Source organism: Eptatretus burgeri, chromosome 16, assembly GCF_056783735.1.
Source record: "Eptatretus burgeri isolate ZD-2024b chromosome 16, Ebu_testis_v1, whole genome shotgun sequence".
Taxonomy (NCBI): Eukaryota; Metazoa; Chordata; class Myxini; order Myxiniformes; family Myxinidae; genus Eptatretus; species Eptatretus burgeri.
In genome coordinates this window covers 16338843-16357350 of record NC_140976.1, presented here as the reverse complement: position 1 = coordinate 16357350, position 18508 = coordinate 16338843, and the positions used below count along the sequence as shown (strand labels likewise).

Here is an 18508-nt window from a genome sequence, read left to right as displayed (position 1 = left end):
CCACAGCAACACCACACCAATTTATCAACACAAGATCCAAGAAAGAAAATGCAAAAATATTTATTTATTTATTTTTAATAAAATGTTTTTGTGTTTTTTTTGTTTGTTTTTTTTTCTTCAGGGGAGGGGGCACAAGGCTTGGTTAAAAAAAAAACACATCATCAACCACACAACACCCCTTGAGTCTTGACGAGACCCCCACCAACAGCACTCCATGCACATGCATACAATTACCCAACACTGCTCAAGCCACCTAAAAATGTCCTGCCAACATCCCTAGACACCTCAATCTCCATAACTTCCAGGTACCTATCCATCCATTGGGACCATACTCTGAGTAGAGCTTTGGTGCTGCCGAAGCAGTCTCCTGGACTATTGGGCACAATCCTGGACGGGTCGCCACTCTGACACAGGATACCAGCAAGCTGGTAATCATTTTGCCGACCTCAGAAGGATGACAGGCTGAGTCAATCCCACCTGGTATTAATTCAAAAGCCAAGCAGGATTTGAACTCAGAACGCGAGGATCCCAAGCCAACCACTCCAGCCATTAAGCCAACACCAGGCATACAAGTACCTATCTAATTCTAATTTAAACTTATCTACTGTTTCTGCTGCCACTACCTTTCCAGGGAGACCATTCCGTGCATTCACGACTCTCTGAGTAAAAGTCCCCTGCCATCCTACCATCTAAACTCCCCTCTTCTTTACTCTCAGGCTATGGCCCCTGGTCCTATCACTGTCTACTCTGTTGAATAATTCATCTGCACTTATTTTATCTATACCTTTCATTATCTTAAATATCTCTATCCTATCTCCTCATAACTAGCTCCTTTCTAGTGTATAAAGCCCTGTCTCCTTCAACCGCTCCTCATAGCTTAGTCTAGATAGGCCCGGAATCAATCTAGTAGCCCTGCGCTGAACCCTCTCCATGGCATCTATGTCCTTCCTGAGTTGTGGTGACCAAAACTGCACACAATGTTCTCGATGGTGGCTTCACTAAATTCCTGTACAATGTTAACATCACCTCTTTTGATTTATAAATGATCCCACTCTGAATACAGCTAAAAGCCCAATTTGCTTTACCTATAGCTGCCTGGCATTGTGCTGCCTGCTTCCCTCCCATATCTATTACCACCCCCAGATCCTTCTTCCATGTGACATACTCCAAAATTACCCCTTACATCCTGTAATCTCTATTTTCATTGTTCTTTCCCATCCCCAACACCTTACACTTGCTCAGGTTAAATTACATCTGCGAGTCTTTTGCCCAAACTATGTAAGTATCAATACTTTCCTGAATCTGATCACCAACCCCTCTGATCCATCTTACCTCCTAGCTTTGTGTCATCTGCAAATTTGGAAAGCTTACTCTTCACCCCATTATTGTAATCGTTGATGTAAATCATGAAAAGTAATGGTCCGAGTACTGATCCCTGAGGTACCCCACTACTTACATCCTCCCACTCACATCCACTTTTTGCTTCCTACCACTAAGCCAGTTTACAATCCAATTAGCTACCTGACCAGCCACTCCACAAGCCCTCACTTTGGCTAACAACCTCTGATGTGGTACCTCATCAAATGCCTTCTTAAAGTCTAGAATCTAGATATACTATGTCCACTGCCTTTCCCTCATCCACCCAATCAAACACTTCTTCATAGAACTCTAAAAGATTTGATCGACAGGAACGACCTTTGGTAAACCCTTGCTGACTACCTTTAATTAGTTTGTATTTATTTAAATGGTTCTTCATCTGGTACTTAATAAATGTCTCCAACACCTTCCCCACAAAAGAAATCAAACTAACAGGTCTATTGTTTCCCCAATTCTTCTCTGGATCCTTTCTTAAATAATGGTGTTACATTTGCTACTCTCCAATCCTCCAGTACCTGTCCTGACTCCAGGGAACGATTGAAAATACCCCTTAACATCTCGCTTACCTGCTCAGCCACCTCAATCAATACTCTCAGGTGCATACTATCTGGACCCGAGCCTTTTCTTCTCTTAGCTTACCAAGCTGTTCCTTTACTTCCTTCACTCCAAACTGGATCTTGTGTAAAAGCCCTTCCTCACCTCCTCGATAGATATTCTCAGCTCTTGGAAATTCTCCTGACTGTTCTTATGTAAAAGTTGAAGCAAAATACCTGTTTAATAAGCCTGCCATCTCACTTTCATCACTAACCACTCTCCCGGTGCTATTCCTCAATGGGCCCACACTGGTTCGAACCTGTTCTTTTCCCCTGATGTACTTCAAGAAAGCCTTGCTGGATCATTCTACCTCAGTTCACCCAAGAGTTGCAACCAGACCCCCTCAGATTTGGCTAATTTTTTTGCATGTATGTTACATATGATAGTCTATGTTCACATACAAAAGTTTAGCTAAATCGGACTAGGGGTTGACGAGATATGACCTTGAGAACGTTTGACCTTTTCGACTAATGTCGCGTTTCCACCAAAATTCAAATCGTCATATCTCAGCAACCCCTTGCCCTATCTCGATTATTATCTTGCCAAAACGAAGTTTTTGCAAGATATGTAAGTCAGCTTGTATGTTTTTCTTTTGTTTTTTTTTTTGTTTGTTTGTCTGTAATCATGTATCGATCACTCTGCAGAGCACAGTTATCATTGGAAATTTTTGTAACTTCGCATATCAGAGTCCTATAGATGTCCCTTTCAGCGCATAAAATTTTCAAGGTCAAGGTCAAAGGTCAAGGTCACTGTCGCAAATCAGGGGAGTCGACGAAACCCTTATTTTTTGAGTAATTTTGATCGGATCGTCTTTAAACTTCATGGGAATATAGATCATGGTCTGGCGCTCAGCTGATTAATTTTTGGTGGCGATTGGCCTTGACCTTCAGGGTTAGCGCCTGAGGTCGAACATATTTGACCCCAAAGTCAAATTTCCAAGTTTTAGGAACCATATCCTGTAGTACCTCAAATTGAAGTCCTCGATGAGTGTTTTCTAGATATGTCAAGCTTTAGCCATTATGACGTCATTGGGTAACGTTATGAGGCAAACACGTATTGTTCATGGTTACTCTGTAAAACGATTATCATCGGAATCTCTCGTAGGCAGATATTCCTCAAGGAGTCACTCCTAGTGGATAGCAGTTCTGTTCACCTCAGTGTGACCTTAAATAAGTCACTCATGTTCACATTTTGGCAAGATACTGGTCACCCTGGGGGTGACATTGGTTCATTTTTTTGGTGTCGTTGGAAAGGTAATTGTCCATAGAATGCAAATCCAGCATCGGTTCGTCGATCTAGTTAAGTTAGGGGTAGATTATTTGTTCACCTGATATTTGACCTTGAAGACCTCGTGAGCTTGACCTGGCCTTGCATTAAAATGAAAGTTCATACTGTCTACTATAACATATCAAAAAACTGGAAGGGTAGTATTTTTTGTTCTCGAGATATTTTCGGCCAAAGTTGCAAAGGTCGTAAAAATGCAACCAAACCAAGGACGAGGTCTTCAAGGTCAAGGACAAGGTCAAATGTCAGGTCAACAAATAATCCACCCCTAACTTAACTAGGGCGACGAACCGATGCTGGATTTGCATTCTATGGACAATTACCTTTCCAACGACACCAAAATAATCGAGATAGGGCAAGGGGTTGCTGAGATATGAGGATTTGAATTTTGGTGGAAACGCAACATGAGTCGAAAAGGTCAAAAGTTCTCAAGGTCATATCTCGTCAACCCCTAGTTCGATTTAGCTAAAATTTTGTATGTGAACATAGACCAGTGTTTCTCAACCAGGGTTCCCCGGAACCCTAGGGTTCCGCAAGAGGTCGCTAGGGGTTCCACGAGATTCAGTAATACATAGGCTAATGTATTTTTGAGTAGTTTTTGTTTGATTTAATATTCGTAATTTTACTATACATGTATGGCATATTGTTGGAAACTCCTTGGTTATTATAATAGAGGCTTCAACCTCTTATATTATTTACAATTATAACAACCATAGGGAATGTATTTAACGATGTCTATATGGCGCCAGTGTGAAACCGCCCTCACTGGTTAGTGGACGTCCTGTGTGCGGCGGATTCGTATATCATTGAGTGACTGACTCAAGTACGGGACGCATGCACTGTGTCCATCTATCTTCACTGGGCTTCCTAGCGTGAAGTGTCTGTCTGTCTGTCTGTCTGTCTGTCTGTCTGTCTCTCTCTCTCTCTAGGTTAGTTATTCTGTTTACCTTTATTGCTTCAGCTTTATTTGTTTAAGTTTTGTTGATCAAGTTACATGAGGTGTGTTTTTTAATTGTCAAACAGACTCGGGGTTGACAAACACTTTCAAAAATGACGTTTTCAAACAAAAAAAAATTTTTTTGTGAATTAAAACCTCGGTGTGAGGTCTCATAAATGAGCAGTATGTTTTTTTTTTCATTGCCAATAAATTTGACAAAAAGGGGGTCATTTTTTCCTTAAACCAGGTATCCGAGAAAAATATATTATAGTTACCACGTGAACTACGATAAAAATATAAAAGAGCGAGATATTAATAACGGTATATAATAATTTTTATGCAGGGGTTCCCTGAGACATGAAAACTATTTCAAGGGTTCCACAAAGGTAAAAAGGTTGAGAAACGCTGACATGGACTATCATATGTAACATACATGCAAAAAATTAGCCAAATCTGAGGGGGTTGGGTTACAACCCTTGGGTGAACTGAGGTATTATGACCCTGCTATTATGATTAATATTCTTAGCCATGTCCTTCTCATACTCTCTTTTGGCTTGCCGAGTTATTTTCTAAACTTGCCTCTGTTTGCTTTGATAGAGTTAGTAATCTAACTCCAGTCCTGTTATTTTAAACCTGATAAATGCCTTCTGCTTCACCTTAATAGCATTATCTCACAGCTCAACCACTCTGGTCTCTTTCTGTTTCTAGTTTTACACCTCATTGGAATGTACTTACTCTGCACTCTACACATTTGCTCCTTGAATGTTTCTCATTTTTCTGATGCTGATTGTCCTGTTGTTAGTGTCTCCCAATCTACATCACCCAATTCTCTCCTCATACCCTCAAAGTTTGCCTTCCTGAAATCTAATAGCCTTACCCTCCTATCCTGAACTCCAACCCTCAACAGAATCTTTGCAAACACAATGTTATTGTCACTTGCTCCTAAATGCTCCCCTACCTCCACCTCGTCCACCGATACACCTTGTAGCCTTCTAATCCTGTCCTCCAGTAACTCTCCTTAAACCACGTCTCACTCACTGCAAGTATATCGTACTCCTTGCTATCCACGTTGGCTTCAAACTCTTCCATCTCATTATTTAAACTTCTGGCATTGGTGGAGAATATGTTTAACTTTTCCCTTCCTGAAATTCTATTTTCCTGCCTGGCCTTACTAATCACAATTACTTCATCCGTTCCTTCCTTAATACCTTCCCCACCCTCCGCTGACCTTTAAAAAAAAAGGCTGAATTCCTTCCTCAATTCCCACGACAAACCTTGCTACCCCCCTTTCTGTTTAATATAAGGCCTCATTCTGGAAACACTCCCTTTGTCCCCTAAATTATTCCCACTGTTTCTTCAATGGAAAACCTTCCTCCCTGCACCATTCTTCCAGCCATTGGTTGACATCTATCGCTCTGCTCAACATTTCTATGTCATTTCCTAATCTTGGGAGGATCCCAGAAAACATGACCTCACAACCCTTTGCTTTCAGCCTCTTACCCAATATCCTGTGTCTATTTTTCAAAACCTCTGAGTAAACTTTCCCATATGTATATCCAGCGTATATATACACAGTATATGAAATTTCAACACACACCTAAGCCAAAAGGGTGCCTTTGCTGACTGGGTCTTTCGTCAAAGTCCTCAGCATCATCCTGTTTTGGCAATTCGACCTCGATACAGTCGGCAAAGGGGGGCCAGAAAGGGCACATCTGCCTCCACATGCAACTTGTACACTTAGATGCATACGTACCCCTCCCCACATCAGCAATAATACAAACTACAACAACAAAACAACTTCCACTCCCAGAAAGCACAGCACCAAAAATATATACTTGAGCAACAAACTAATCACCTTACAGCATGCACCACGCAACAGCAAAACACAGGCAAAAACACATGCAAACCACACAACCAACCAACTAACCAACCTCGTAACATACACTGATCAAATCAACAACCATACACACATCTCTCCCTATCTTTTCCACATGCAGTTACCACACCTTTGAGGCACAAAAGAACCACCACCCTATCAACCTCCACCTACACCATTCGACCTGCCTCCTTGAACTTCCAAAAGATCCAAAGTGAGCCTTTCAAGGCATCTCTCTATAAATATATTGGCTAACTCAACTGTTGCAGAACACTCACCCAAGTAAGCAAAGCATCTTTGAGTCTGTTTCTAAAATTCAGGAAAAGATATATATATATATATATATTTAATAGATATATGTGAGGTTTCTTTTCCCTTTCCAACTTTACCAGGTTTATGCAACACCCGTTGGACAGCTTCCTCAGAAAACCGCTGCACAAATACAAGAGGACTCTTCGTGCCTGCATCAATGCCTTCCTCGATGTCATCTGCATGCGCTCCGCAAAGCCTTTTCCCAAAGGACTCATCCACATTTGCATCAGCCTTGTCCCATCGTGCACTGCTATCAGTACGAAGGCAATTCAAGGCATCGATCAGCATCAAATTCAAAGGGATTGTGATGGGGTTTGATGTGCAGTCGGTGCGTGAGGCCTGTAGGGATCCATACTGAAGAAACGAACGAAGCTCCACAGGCTGCAGCAAGTCAAACCACCCAGCATCATCCCACAGTGGCAACGCCAGCTCCAGCTCCCTTCTCGGCGGGAGGGCCGCCATGGAGAAGGTGTGCGTTACAGTTGACGGATGCCCCTCAGGGAGGCCAAATCGAAGAAACGCACCACGGATGGATACACGGAGTGTCCAACTCTCACCAAGCGTGCAATCTGTGCCATTACGTACGACACAGCGCACAGACATCACGTCCCGGTGCAGGTTCTGGGTCCACCGCATGGAAAAGGAGCATGAGAGTGGAGGAGGTGAGCTTCCGGAGCAAGTAGCTGGAAATTCAAATTGATGAGAACCAAGCCACGAGACCAGCTCCAAGACCCAATTTAATTGTTTCAAGGTCAAGTTCTGTTGTTGCTGATAAGAACTCAGGCTACTTGCCCTGCAGGGTATAAAACAGTGGATAAAAGAGCAGCATCATGACAAAATAGCCCTTACTCATAACATCATATCGCTTTCGGTTATGAGTGAGACATGTCACATCAGGAATATGAATAAAAGCTACTCGGACAAGTCACAAACCTCAATCGTTACCTCCACCACAGAATGTGGACGGAGGTTATGTTTTCACCCATTTGTCTGTTTGTTTGTCCGTGAGCAGGCTATTTCAAAAAGTTATGGACGGATTCAGACAAAATTTGGTGGACAGGTCGGGTGTTTGACAAAGATGAATTCGATTTTGGTGAAGATCTGGATACGAGATTATTTTTTTCCCAAGCGATTCTTCACCATTGAGAGATTCAAGCCAAAAGGATATGGGGGGATTCGGACGAAACTTGGTGGACAGGTTGGGTGTTTGACGAGGACAAAATGATTCACTTTTAGTGAAGATCCAAATCCGGATCCCGATCCAGATCCAAGAATTTTTAAATTTTTAAGTGATTCTTCACCATTGAGAGATGAGGGTCAAAACGACATGTAGCACGATATTTCAAAAAAGTTATGGGCAGATTCGGATAAAACTTGGTGGACAGGTTCAGTAGGTGACAAGAACAAGCAGATTAGATTTTGGTTCAGGTGTGGATACAGATCCGGCCTAACAATGAGATACAAAACGGAAACTGTTCAGCCTGGCAGAGGTATGTGCTTAACTGAGTGACATTCTTCATGCATGCAATGATGGGATATCCAGTTTCAGTTCCAATCCCCAACGTAAATTAAATCAGAAATGAAACGCACACACAAACACAGGGTATAGAATAGGGGTTTAATACAGCGTGTGAGGGGGGAACTTTAGGTGAGCTGTCCTGGCTGCTTGCACTACCTGACTAGCTTGTATTTCTCATCATCATACATTTGCTATCCAGGTGATGGGAATGTCGATTTGTACCTTGCAGAGACATTTTCAATAGCGCCGATGAGGTCCTGGATGGGACAAACTGTCCCAGGGGATGTGTCTTTCAGCAGAGAGTCATTGTCTTCACCATCTCGATCCCATGTTACGTACATCCGGAGACGCCCCGCACGGTTCAACATCGCCAATTCCACTGCTCCTTCTTGGAGGCACAGGCAGTGAACCAAGGTCATCAGAGGGGTATGTTCCAAGAAATAATAACACACATATTGAACGGGTCATCACGTGCACGATAGCACATCAAGTGTGGTATATGGTCTGTAACAACAGCAAGTATCCATGTGTATCACTTGGTTAAAAGCTCATTCTGGGACAAGTATACAAACTTACACCAAGCCAAGGTTGAACTAACAGTAATGTTTAAGTCTTAATGCTTTGGTTTCATAAATGGGAAGATTATAAAACAATAATGGGTCATGATACTGGTGGTGGAATCGCGCAGGCGTGAAGGGCCGAAGGGTCTCCTCCTGTGCCAAAGTTCCTTGTTAGGTCATCTCTAACGAGATGACCTAATAAAACCAGTCTCGATGTCTGTCCGTCCGTACGTACGTCCCCATTTTTTTCTTCCGATTTTCTTGATATTTGGTATGTGGGTAGATGCTGATGAGGGATGCACGACGGTATAACTTTAGACCTGATTGAAGGTCAATGTCAAGGTCACCGATGCTGTAAACTTGTGAAATCATCCAGTGTCAAAATATCATCCGCCATTTATGACTCAGAAATGCGGTTTGATTTCTGAGGTCCAGTTTCTATCCTATTGAAGACACATTGATCATAAATTATCCAAATCAACCATTTTCAAAATCTATCTCCGGATAACTCAGAAATGTAGTTTGATTTCTGAGGTTTTCTATCCTTTTTACTCCCGGGCTTTCGTCTGTACGTTGAACCAAAAGAAAAGACGACATCGAAGCCATTCTAATCCGATCAGAGATCCACATCTACAGAGCTTCAGAGATAACCGTCACCCCCAACCTGTGGTAATTTTGTGTATATAATCTTTGTACATATTTTCGAGGGTTTGTGTTTTTGTATGCTTTTCTTCCAAGGCTGAACCATAGCACCTCGAGGCCTAAAATTTTGGGGGAATCTGAGAAATCTGGGCAAGGTTTTAAGCTACCATTCATTGTCCTTGACACCCGTTTTTAGGCCACAAAAGCCACTACAAAGTGTATATGGGATATGGGGTCAGGGGTCAGGGCATATACACTTTGTAGTGGCCACAAAAGCCACTACAAAGTGCATATTGGGATATGGGGTCAGGCAGCGCTGCCACCGGCCCGCAGGCAAAAGGTAACCACCATGAAGCCAATAACTCCATAGCTTTGCAATGTCCAACACGTCCTGAAACCACCACCAGGAAAAGCTCATCCAGCCGGGCAGCATCGGGTATACCCTGCTGGTTAATAATATCATTTACTGATTGCCAGGTTGGTTCAGCGCACTCTGCTCCTGGTACTGAAATCAAAAAACTACAGATTCAAACACCGAACCCAAAGAAATACAACGGCAAACCACCCAATGTATTCCATACCATAGGGGCAATGCATATGTTGCATAGAGATGCTCCATTAATAATACAACCAGATAAAAACCACAGTTTGCACTTGACTTCCAGTAAAAATAATTAAACAACAAATTACAACTCTGTGCAATGCCAACAGGAAGTGATACAGAATATATAGCCAGCGGTCCTTTCAGCAGTGAGGATGTTCAAGGAATACACCTGTCAGCCCTTGGTGTATTTAACAAGTACAGACCTTTGGCCCAGTATCTAGCCAAATATAATTTGACCCAAAGGTAGGGTGGACCACATTGCTCACACTATATCCTTCTTGCTCTGTAACTGTCTTGGCAGTCCAATAATGTTTCATCAAGAGGCCAGATCAAGACTTGAATACCTGGTTTGCCACAGGTGATCATGGAAGAGCAGCTGCCAATTCCAAGACTGCGTGGATGGAACATGGGTGGCAGAGATTCTACAGGGGTGCGAGGAGTTTCTTCACACGAGGACCTCCCATCAGTTCGATCTCCGTCTTGCCTGGTTGTTTGAGGAATGGAAAGCCGTGCACAATGCAACCCACACAGCGTGCTGTAGTACAGGCGATCTTCCACGCATTCTGCACAAGTTATTGGACCCTGCAAAGGCAATGGTGTCTTTAAAATATGAGGCCTTCTTCTTGGCATCCCAAATGAGAGAAAGAAAAAGACAACACTTGATCTGGAAAAGTTATCCTCACCTGAACGCAAAACTCTCGAACAATCAGGGACTCCCTGTCATTATGGAGTCCCACTGTCAATACAACCACCTTCCCTCGTGTCCCCACCACCACCAGGCAGTTGGGTTGTTCCACACCCTCCTTCCTAAACTTCTTCCCACTACAGGCTGGATGACAGGGCAATTGAGCAGTGCCAATAGCCACTAGTGGCTGCTTTAGGTCATGCAGGACAAGAGGATTCAGGGCCTGCGAAAAGGGCGGCAGCTTCTGGCTGCCTGAGCCTGCATTGGGCGCGGAGACCAGACGTCCGTCGGGAAGTCCACACACCACGATGGGAGAGTCAACATCTCCAAACAACAGCCGAAAGAGGCTACTGCATATCTTGGTGAAGGAAACATTTACTTTCAGATAATAACATGAGGAATCAGTCTTGGTTACTTGGTGGAAAAGTCCAGGAAGGCCTTACCGAGTTCCGTGTCTGCTCAAGATTCTTCTGTGTGGTACAATCAACCGAAGACAGAAGTACCATCAGAGGGGGTAAAAGATCCTCTGTCTGAATTAAACAAGACAATAATTAGTGTAGTTAACTTTTATAAGCAAATGGTACAATTATCATTTTAATACAGAATAAATTACATGAGCGGATTAATCGAGTTGTTGAGCTCAAAAATGGAGATGATCTGCATCTTACACAAGTTCCACATTTCATTAATCCGTTCATATGTACTGCAAAATAATACTCGAAACACCGGCGTAAACTCACATTTATAAACGCAATCCAACAACCAACCAATATGTGAGTAGCATTCAAAACATCATCAACCAATCAGCATGAAGGACAGTGAAAAGGCAGCGTACCCAATACCCCTGATGCCGTGGCTGTTGACTCTTCTCTTGGTGTATGATGTCAGCAGACTTGCAGGGAAGCAGATTCATCGGTGAGATCTCAGTGCACCTGAGGCACAGCTTTCCACGTCCTCCGTCACCCTTTCCTAATTGCATCTGGTCCTCCTTCAAATTATAACAACCAAGCTGCCAGTGGCCTTGTCGACGCCTCAACGTGACTATGCGTTGCCCTTGAACGGGAAGCATGGAGAGAGCCTCAACATCTTCGAGTAGATGGCTTTGCTCGCCGTGGCTTCCGATCTTGCACGTCTCAATCAGACCACAACATGCCGGCTCACTGCTGAACAAAGGAAGGCAAAGTGTTGACATCGTCTCATCAGAGTTGTGGATACCAATATTTTAATTGCAGCATGACACTTGCACGCCAACATGTCCTCCACGTGGGTCGCACCGGCATAGAATGCAGATTCAGCAGGACGGCATTATTACTTACGAAATCTAAAGATTTCGTAAGTATATTGATGCCTTCCGTTGCTGTTTGTTACTTACGAAATCTAAAGATTTTGTAAGTATATTGATGACTTCAGTTTCTGTTTGTTTGTTTGTTTGTTTGTTTGTTTGTAGGCACGATAACTCGAGAACGGAAGAAGCTACCAATGTCAAATTACACCACGTGATTCAGGAGGGTGATGGCTAGTGCTGATTAGATTTTGGTCAAAATCGGTCAAAGGTCAAGGTCACAGTGAGGTCAAACATCCAAAACATTCGATTTTTGATGGTTTGGTACAGAATCATCGTAGAAACTTCTGGTTTGTGTCGCTACCTTCTCTCGAAACAGCTTTTATTAGACAAGGTCAGAGGTCAAGTTGACGATTTCGTAAGTACCAGTCTATGACTGCTTGTTTATTTATTGTTTTTCCCACTCACTCACCTTGTGGGTAGCTGGTATACAAACCCACCGGCACAACCAGCCAGCACCAGACCAGTCTCAGTTTCTACCTGGCACCAGAGGACCTCAGAGGGAAGGCACAGAACGACCTAACAGCAGACACACAGGAACACCATGTTGACCAGAAATCCCACCAGTGAATGTACACAATGCTTAACACCTAATATTGTTGTGGGCCGGGTATCGGCGGCGAGCACGACTGCAAGATGAAGCAGTAGAGTCGGCTCCACCAAACACCTGGAATCTAGATCGTACCCTTCCGATAACTCCAAAGGTACGGGTCCCTTACAGGACCGTGAATCGTGAATAATTCAACCATGTGGGACAGAGTTAATTGCCAAACTTCAAAATACCTCGAGGCCCACATTGCGAGATACCGAGGAATTCACACCCTCGACGGAGCTCGAACGGGACGAGCCGTTACCGTGCTCGACCCGTGCGTAACCCGAGCGGATGGTTACCGAGGTCCCGTCGGTCCAAATGCACAACTACGGCAGCAACGGCCTTTTTAATCCCGCAACACGCACCATGCTAAACCAATGAAGGAAAGGACAAGGACGAGCTGAAACATTCAACAAAATAGATACATGTATATTTACAATAGGAGGGAACACACAAAGAGCAAAGTTAAACCGACTAAGCAATGCAATCCATGTACAAGCAAAAGCACTTAACCAATTCCACTTGACACGACAAGCCCACATACAGACACACACCCAAAGAAAAGAGATGGACCTCAACAGTCTTTATTCGGCTCTCCAGCCGAGGAGGATAGTTCGGCTGGGAATCAGGATGGCTGGCTACCTGACCGCGAGCGCGCGGCTGTACGTCCACCCCTTACTGGAGCTCCGGTCGCCAAAGGAAGGACCAGGGCAGCCGAATCCAGAGGAGGCGAGACGAGGTGATCTCCCATGATGAAACTCGCGCGCTCGCTCAACGCACCGGACGAGACACCCTCGAAGCGCAGGATGCAGTTCGCCGCAAACCCAGGCAGAGACGCGCACTCGAGCAGACTCCGGACCTAAAACTCTCGCAGACTGGACGGTTTTGGCGTGCAAAATGCGCTCGTCGCTCCCGTGATTGGCCAAAAGGGGCGCCAAGTCGGCTGATTGGACCGGGGGGGGGGGGCATGGCGGCAACCACGGCGGACCGCCCCTCAAACAGGGAGAGTAACATTGTCCCGCGTGGGCTGTGCTCATTGGCCGACCGACGGCAACCTCACTCGCATCCCCCGGATTGGGCGAGAGAGACGCCAGGTCCTCCTGAACTCCGCCCACCGCGAGCGTTAATGGCGGCAGGATGGAGCGAAGGTGTTGTTGTAGTTGTTGGTGATGTAAAAATGTAAAAGAAAACCCTAACTTATCAAAATAACTCCGCAGCGCACGAACATTTAATTGCCATTCGACTAGGGACGGGTTCTATCTCTAAACACACACTGACCGATATAACCGTTCTATAAGGACCTGAGTGCTGAGTGCAGTGAGCTTCCAGATTCGTAACAATATGGGATAGTTTGCATTGTCGAGCGGATTTAGAACCCTCAGCACATACACACTCTGGTCTTCGTGGTTTGCTACATAATATTCAGGTGGAAGATATTCACAAAGTTAGTCGCCATCATCAAGAGCCAACTCCACGACACTCACCGGCCAACATTAACATCCTGTGGTAAATTGGAATTTGTGAACTAACCTTCAATACCGAGAATGTAAATCAGTGGTGCCTACGAGCTTTGAAATCATCAGATTGCGAGTTCCTGCAACAATGGCGGGTGCGAGTCATCGTGTATTTGGTGGTGAAAAAAACAACCACGGCCTTTTGTTGCAATTCCACTTTATACGTACACAAATGTATGCAAAGTATTCATTACTGAGGGAAATAAGGTGAAGTATGACGTTAACGTGGAATCTTCTCTCCCAAATCGAAACAATAACCCCCCCCCCCCTCGGTACCTCCTTCCCCTGAATAATACCGACAACGATGCGTCAACACAACTGGGATTAACAACTACTGAGCTGAGGTGATTTGTAATCGCTGAGGAAGCTCGCGCGCGTACCCTGTGCCGCCAATTCCCTGCTCTCTGACGCTCAAACAAGGCCACGCCGGCCCCACACGGCACGTACAGGAGGCCCGATCTGCATGCCAGGCCTGGAGCGCCAGACAAGGTTCCGCCTCGACCCAGTGAACCGAGAGCCAGCACGGTCCGTCGGGCACACGCCATGCTCACAATCACTCTCACACTCACAGAACGAGGAAATAGCGCGCGCCCGTTTGTTTAGTCGTTCCCAAAAAAATGTTTAAATCAATCGGTCATTCTCCGATTATTTGACTTTTTTTTTTTTTGTAATATTAAAGCTCGCTCCCAACAGTTCCAATGTCACTTTCAAATATTAACAGTATTGCCACAATCCTCCGTTTTATTGGTCGCTTGTTCTTTTCCAAGATACTGTACGTGCAAACTGTGGTACGTACTATACACCGCTCGAAACGATTATAGACATTTTCATTTTCGCCTTTTCCCAAATCCGTTTTCTTATTCTTGAAAAGGTTTTCGAAGAAGTTACGTCCATAGCAATCGGGACGAAACCGGAAAGGTTTTTTTTGAAACTTGATTTTCAGATTTTAACAAATACGATGCATTTTCTTTGTTTCTCAGGTTGAACCAGCAAACTCCGAGTGGTAAAAAGGGTGCATCGGCAGAGGTGGGACAACAAAATAGGTGACCTTGGTGCAGGAATTTACGTTTTCCTTCATGAGGAAAAAAAAAATTGTGGTCATAACTTTTAAGCTCTAAAACCACAACAACAACGATTGGAGGAAATCGTCTGGCTCCACGTCAGAGCCGAAGCGTCACACCAGTGTGGGTTGAGTTGCGATTTAATTAGGCGGAGGAATTAAAAAAAACAATTAATTCAGAAAACCACTTGTCTGAACCTACAAACCAAATCCGGGTCACACGAGGCCTCAAGGTGGACAGACGGCTTTGATCGCAGCAGTGGAATCGACACATATGATGAGGAACATTCACACCACGGGGGTGTGTCCAATTACAAAGCGGCTTACTTTCGCTTGCCAAGCCAGGCGTTCCGTTGGAATGCTTGCTTCAGCGCTTAAGCTGCTTGGCAAGCTGATTGGTAATGGAAACCATCCGGTTTTTTTGTTTGTTTGTTTTTTCCTGTGTTCAAAATAATTATTTTCTGAAGCTGCAAAGGAAGACGTCAAGAAATGTTTTGATCAAGAAAAAAATCCCTCAAGATCATGAACAACCACGACGCACGCAACATGTAATATGGAATAGGCAAAGCCGAGAAGCGAATGTAGAATTCTTCTGACATTCGATGCTGCAATTTCCGGTTACTTCGGCCTGGATTCGGGATCAGCGATCAAATAATGTAAATCACGATAAAAAATTATTTTTTGATGATGCGGGAGATATCTTTATTAAAATCAGTGGAGGAAATATACACCATGTCTGATATTTGGGTCTTTCATGTCTCCGACGATGCCTTTATCTCCCGGGACGCATCATTCCCCATGACAAAAACCGGAAGCAAAAAAAAAAACGGAAGCAAAAAAAAACCGGAAGCAAAAGGGTCAGAGCCAACGACACAGATTCCAAATTGCCAGGGTATTGTGTTGTTGTTGTTGTGTTTTTTTCCGTTTCCGTTTCCTATTCTCTCATGTGCACGTGTTAAGTATGAAGCTCACTGCGTTCGCTATTATTACCTCCACCACCGAAGGTGAAGGAGGTCATGTTTTCACCTTCTCTGTCTGTCTCGTTACTTGCAAAATCGAAGATTTTTAAAGTGATATTTGTTAGTCAATTTGGTTATTCTGTTTGTCTCGTTTATCGCTTACAGGTCACAATTATAAACCGATCGTCATGAAACTTTACCAAGTCGTGGAGGTCGTCTCAACTGAGAAACCCATTGATTTTGAGGTCACAGGTCAAAGGTCATCTTCAATTGGAAAAACGCTTTTGAGGTCAAAAGGTCAAAGGTCGAACTTCTAAAATCATCAAATTTCATCTGAAAAACTCGTTTTTATTTATTTATTTTTCATCCGATTGACTTGAAAATTAAGCAGCAATTGCAAAGTACATTGCTGAATTTGGAAACCAACTGTTTTTGAGGTCAAAGGTAAACTCAAGGTCAAACTTCTGAAATCATCGATTTCAATCTGAAAAACAATCAATTTTCATCCGATTGACCGAAGCTTTTATTAAGATTGTCAATTTTAATCTTAATAAAATGGACAATTTGACGTATCCATGGCAACCTTTGGACAGGTGGGATGGATTTTGCAAGTATTGTGCTCTGCACGTCTTTTTCTTGTTTGTTTGTGTGCAGGATATCTCAAAAAGTTGTGGACTGATTCGGATAAAATTTGGTGGACACGTTGGGTGTGTGGCAAGGACGAACTGATTAGATTTTGGTGAAGATCCGGATCCGACTACTAGAATTTTTTAAGTGATTGTTCACCATCGAGAGATAGTGCCACAAATGATATATAGCACGATATCTCAAAAATGTATTGGGCCAGATATGTTCTCGTGGATCAGACATTACATGGTGGAAGGAGGTACATGCTCTCCCCAGTGCCCTTCTAGTTGTTCGTGTGATAAAGAGATGGATGAACTCACCAACACTGTTCATTTTGAATAACAAGTGAATTTCTATTTGGTGGCTTAAGTTGCCCAAAAGCAAGTGAGTTTCTTTTTACTTGCACAAGGTGTGAATAAGGACCCTCACGTTTGTTTGTTTTTAAGAAAATGTCCATGTATTGCACTATTGATATGGGTTTTGTTTGAAAACATTGTCCACAACACACACAGAATACCATCTCCACATAAACGAGAGAAAGTATGTGACTATTATTGTGGTTTTTGGCTTGTCGGGGGTAAAATAACCAATCTCGAGTTTAACGCTAGTTATTTCTCAGTATTTATTCAGTTAAGTGTACTCCGCATAGTGCATGTGAGTGTATATGCATTGCCAACGTGTTAGTTAGATGTTGCATTCTTGTTCTTTACTCCTCTGAACACTTATCTTTCCACATTTCCGACATATCTCAGTGCAGAAACATCTTCGCATCCTCTCTTTAATTCTTCGGAAACCCTCGAAACCGGTTAAAGCCACCAGGCTGACATCCTGCCGGCTTTGGACACCAAATGGCTAATAAATCGTCATTAGCCTGTGACAGCACGCCAATAACCGATAAGAAACCCTCCACATCCTTAATCCATGGAGCCAATCTTAAGATGACATCAGACACGAGCATGTCAATCACACGAGGGGAGGGAAACTGACCCCCCGTGACTCCTCCAATGACATTAGTGGGGGCCGTGAAGGTGATTGGGGGTAGGGGGGTGTGCAGGTGATGGGGGGGGGGAGAAGGCGCAATAAAGAGGGGGCACAGACGAACTGAAGGCGACACACAGAGGTGGCAAGTGAGTCTTCTGAGATTCTTAATGGCTCGTTGCTCTTCATCAAGGAGCCATCAAGGCAGTGGTCTGTTGCCTATACAATGCCCAAATAAAGGGTTATGTCAGAAGAACGCATTGCACGCTTGGGGCAAGATCGCCCATAGGGTGGGTACTCTGCTCGTAATGTTAATACAAGAGCTTACAGAAAACTACAATTTAAATTCTTCCAAAATCTTCCCTTTCACCGCAGTTTATTGTACGTAATCGAGCTATCTATCGGATCACAATTGCCTCATGAATGAGGAAATAATGGCAACTCAAAACAGATTATCAGAATCTTGCTATAAAAGCATTTCCAAAATGTAAAATGAAACTCCTCTTCATCAAAGTACACTATAAACCACCGTGGGAAGCAAAGAGAAGCCGACGTGATGAAGGACAATGCCCGAAACGTCAGCTTCTTGCTTCCCACGGTGATTAGCTCACCTCAGTCAATGTCCTAATGAATCCAAATCGTTCCACCTATCCACCGACGCAGATCGATAATGTTCATGAGCAAGACTAGGTCGACATTCTCAATTCCTCTGAACTTCAATTAACTGGGATGAAGCACAGGCATGATGGGCCGAAGGGCCTCTTGGGTCCATCATATTTTCCCATTTTAACCGCTGATGTCAGGACTTATTTGAGAGATTTAACAGGTGTGCTTTGGTTCGATTCGTTTTGAACTTTTATGTCGTGAGGATGGACTAACGTACCAATAGCACCACTCAGGACAAACAATAATCACAAACGCCGATAAACAAAGCCACAAGCCTTTGTCACCACGTGAACATGCAAACAAAACTTATTACTCCATCTCTCGTGGCACGATTCAAACCTCTACCTTATATTAATATTTTGTGTGGTGAAGATGAGAAA

General features: G+C 43.7%; 1 protein-coding gene across 5 annotated transcripts in view; it reads right to left on the bottom strand.

The window, feature by feature from the left end:
• FAAP100 (FA core complex associated protein 100) overlaps positions 1-14472 on the bottom strand; it is a 49077-nt gene extending 34605 nt beyond the window's left edge. Inside the window, exons 1-8 of one of the 5 annotated variants that reach the window (XM_085859097.1) lie at positions 14219-14472; positions 12145-12251; positions 11226-11553; positions 10834-10920; positions 10389-10748; positions 10050-10287; positions 8122-8284; positions 6458-7173 (exon numbers count right to left, since the gene is read on the bottom strand). In XM_085859097.1, the coding sequence (XP_085715223.1) occupies positions 6458-7173; positions 8122-8284; positions 10050-10287; positions 10389-10748; positions 10834-10920; positions 11226-11553; positions 12145-12251; positions 14219-14383 (2164 nt within the window). In that variant the 5' untranslated portion in view covers positions 14384-14472. Of the gene's footprint in view, positions 1-6457; positions 7174-8121; positions 8288-10049; positions 10288-10388; positions 10749-10833; positions 10921-11225; positions 11554-12144; positions 12252-12966; positions 14083-14218 lie in introns of those variants that run through there. The other 4 variants (XM_085859096.1, XM_085859094.1, XM_085859098.1 and 1 more) reach the window with 4 other exon arrangements.
• Positions 14473-18508: the final 4036 nt, after the last annotated feature.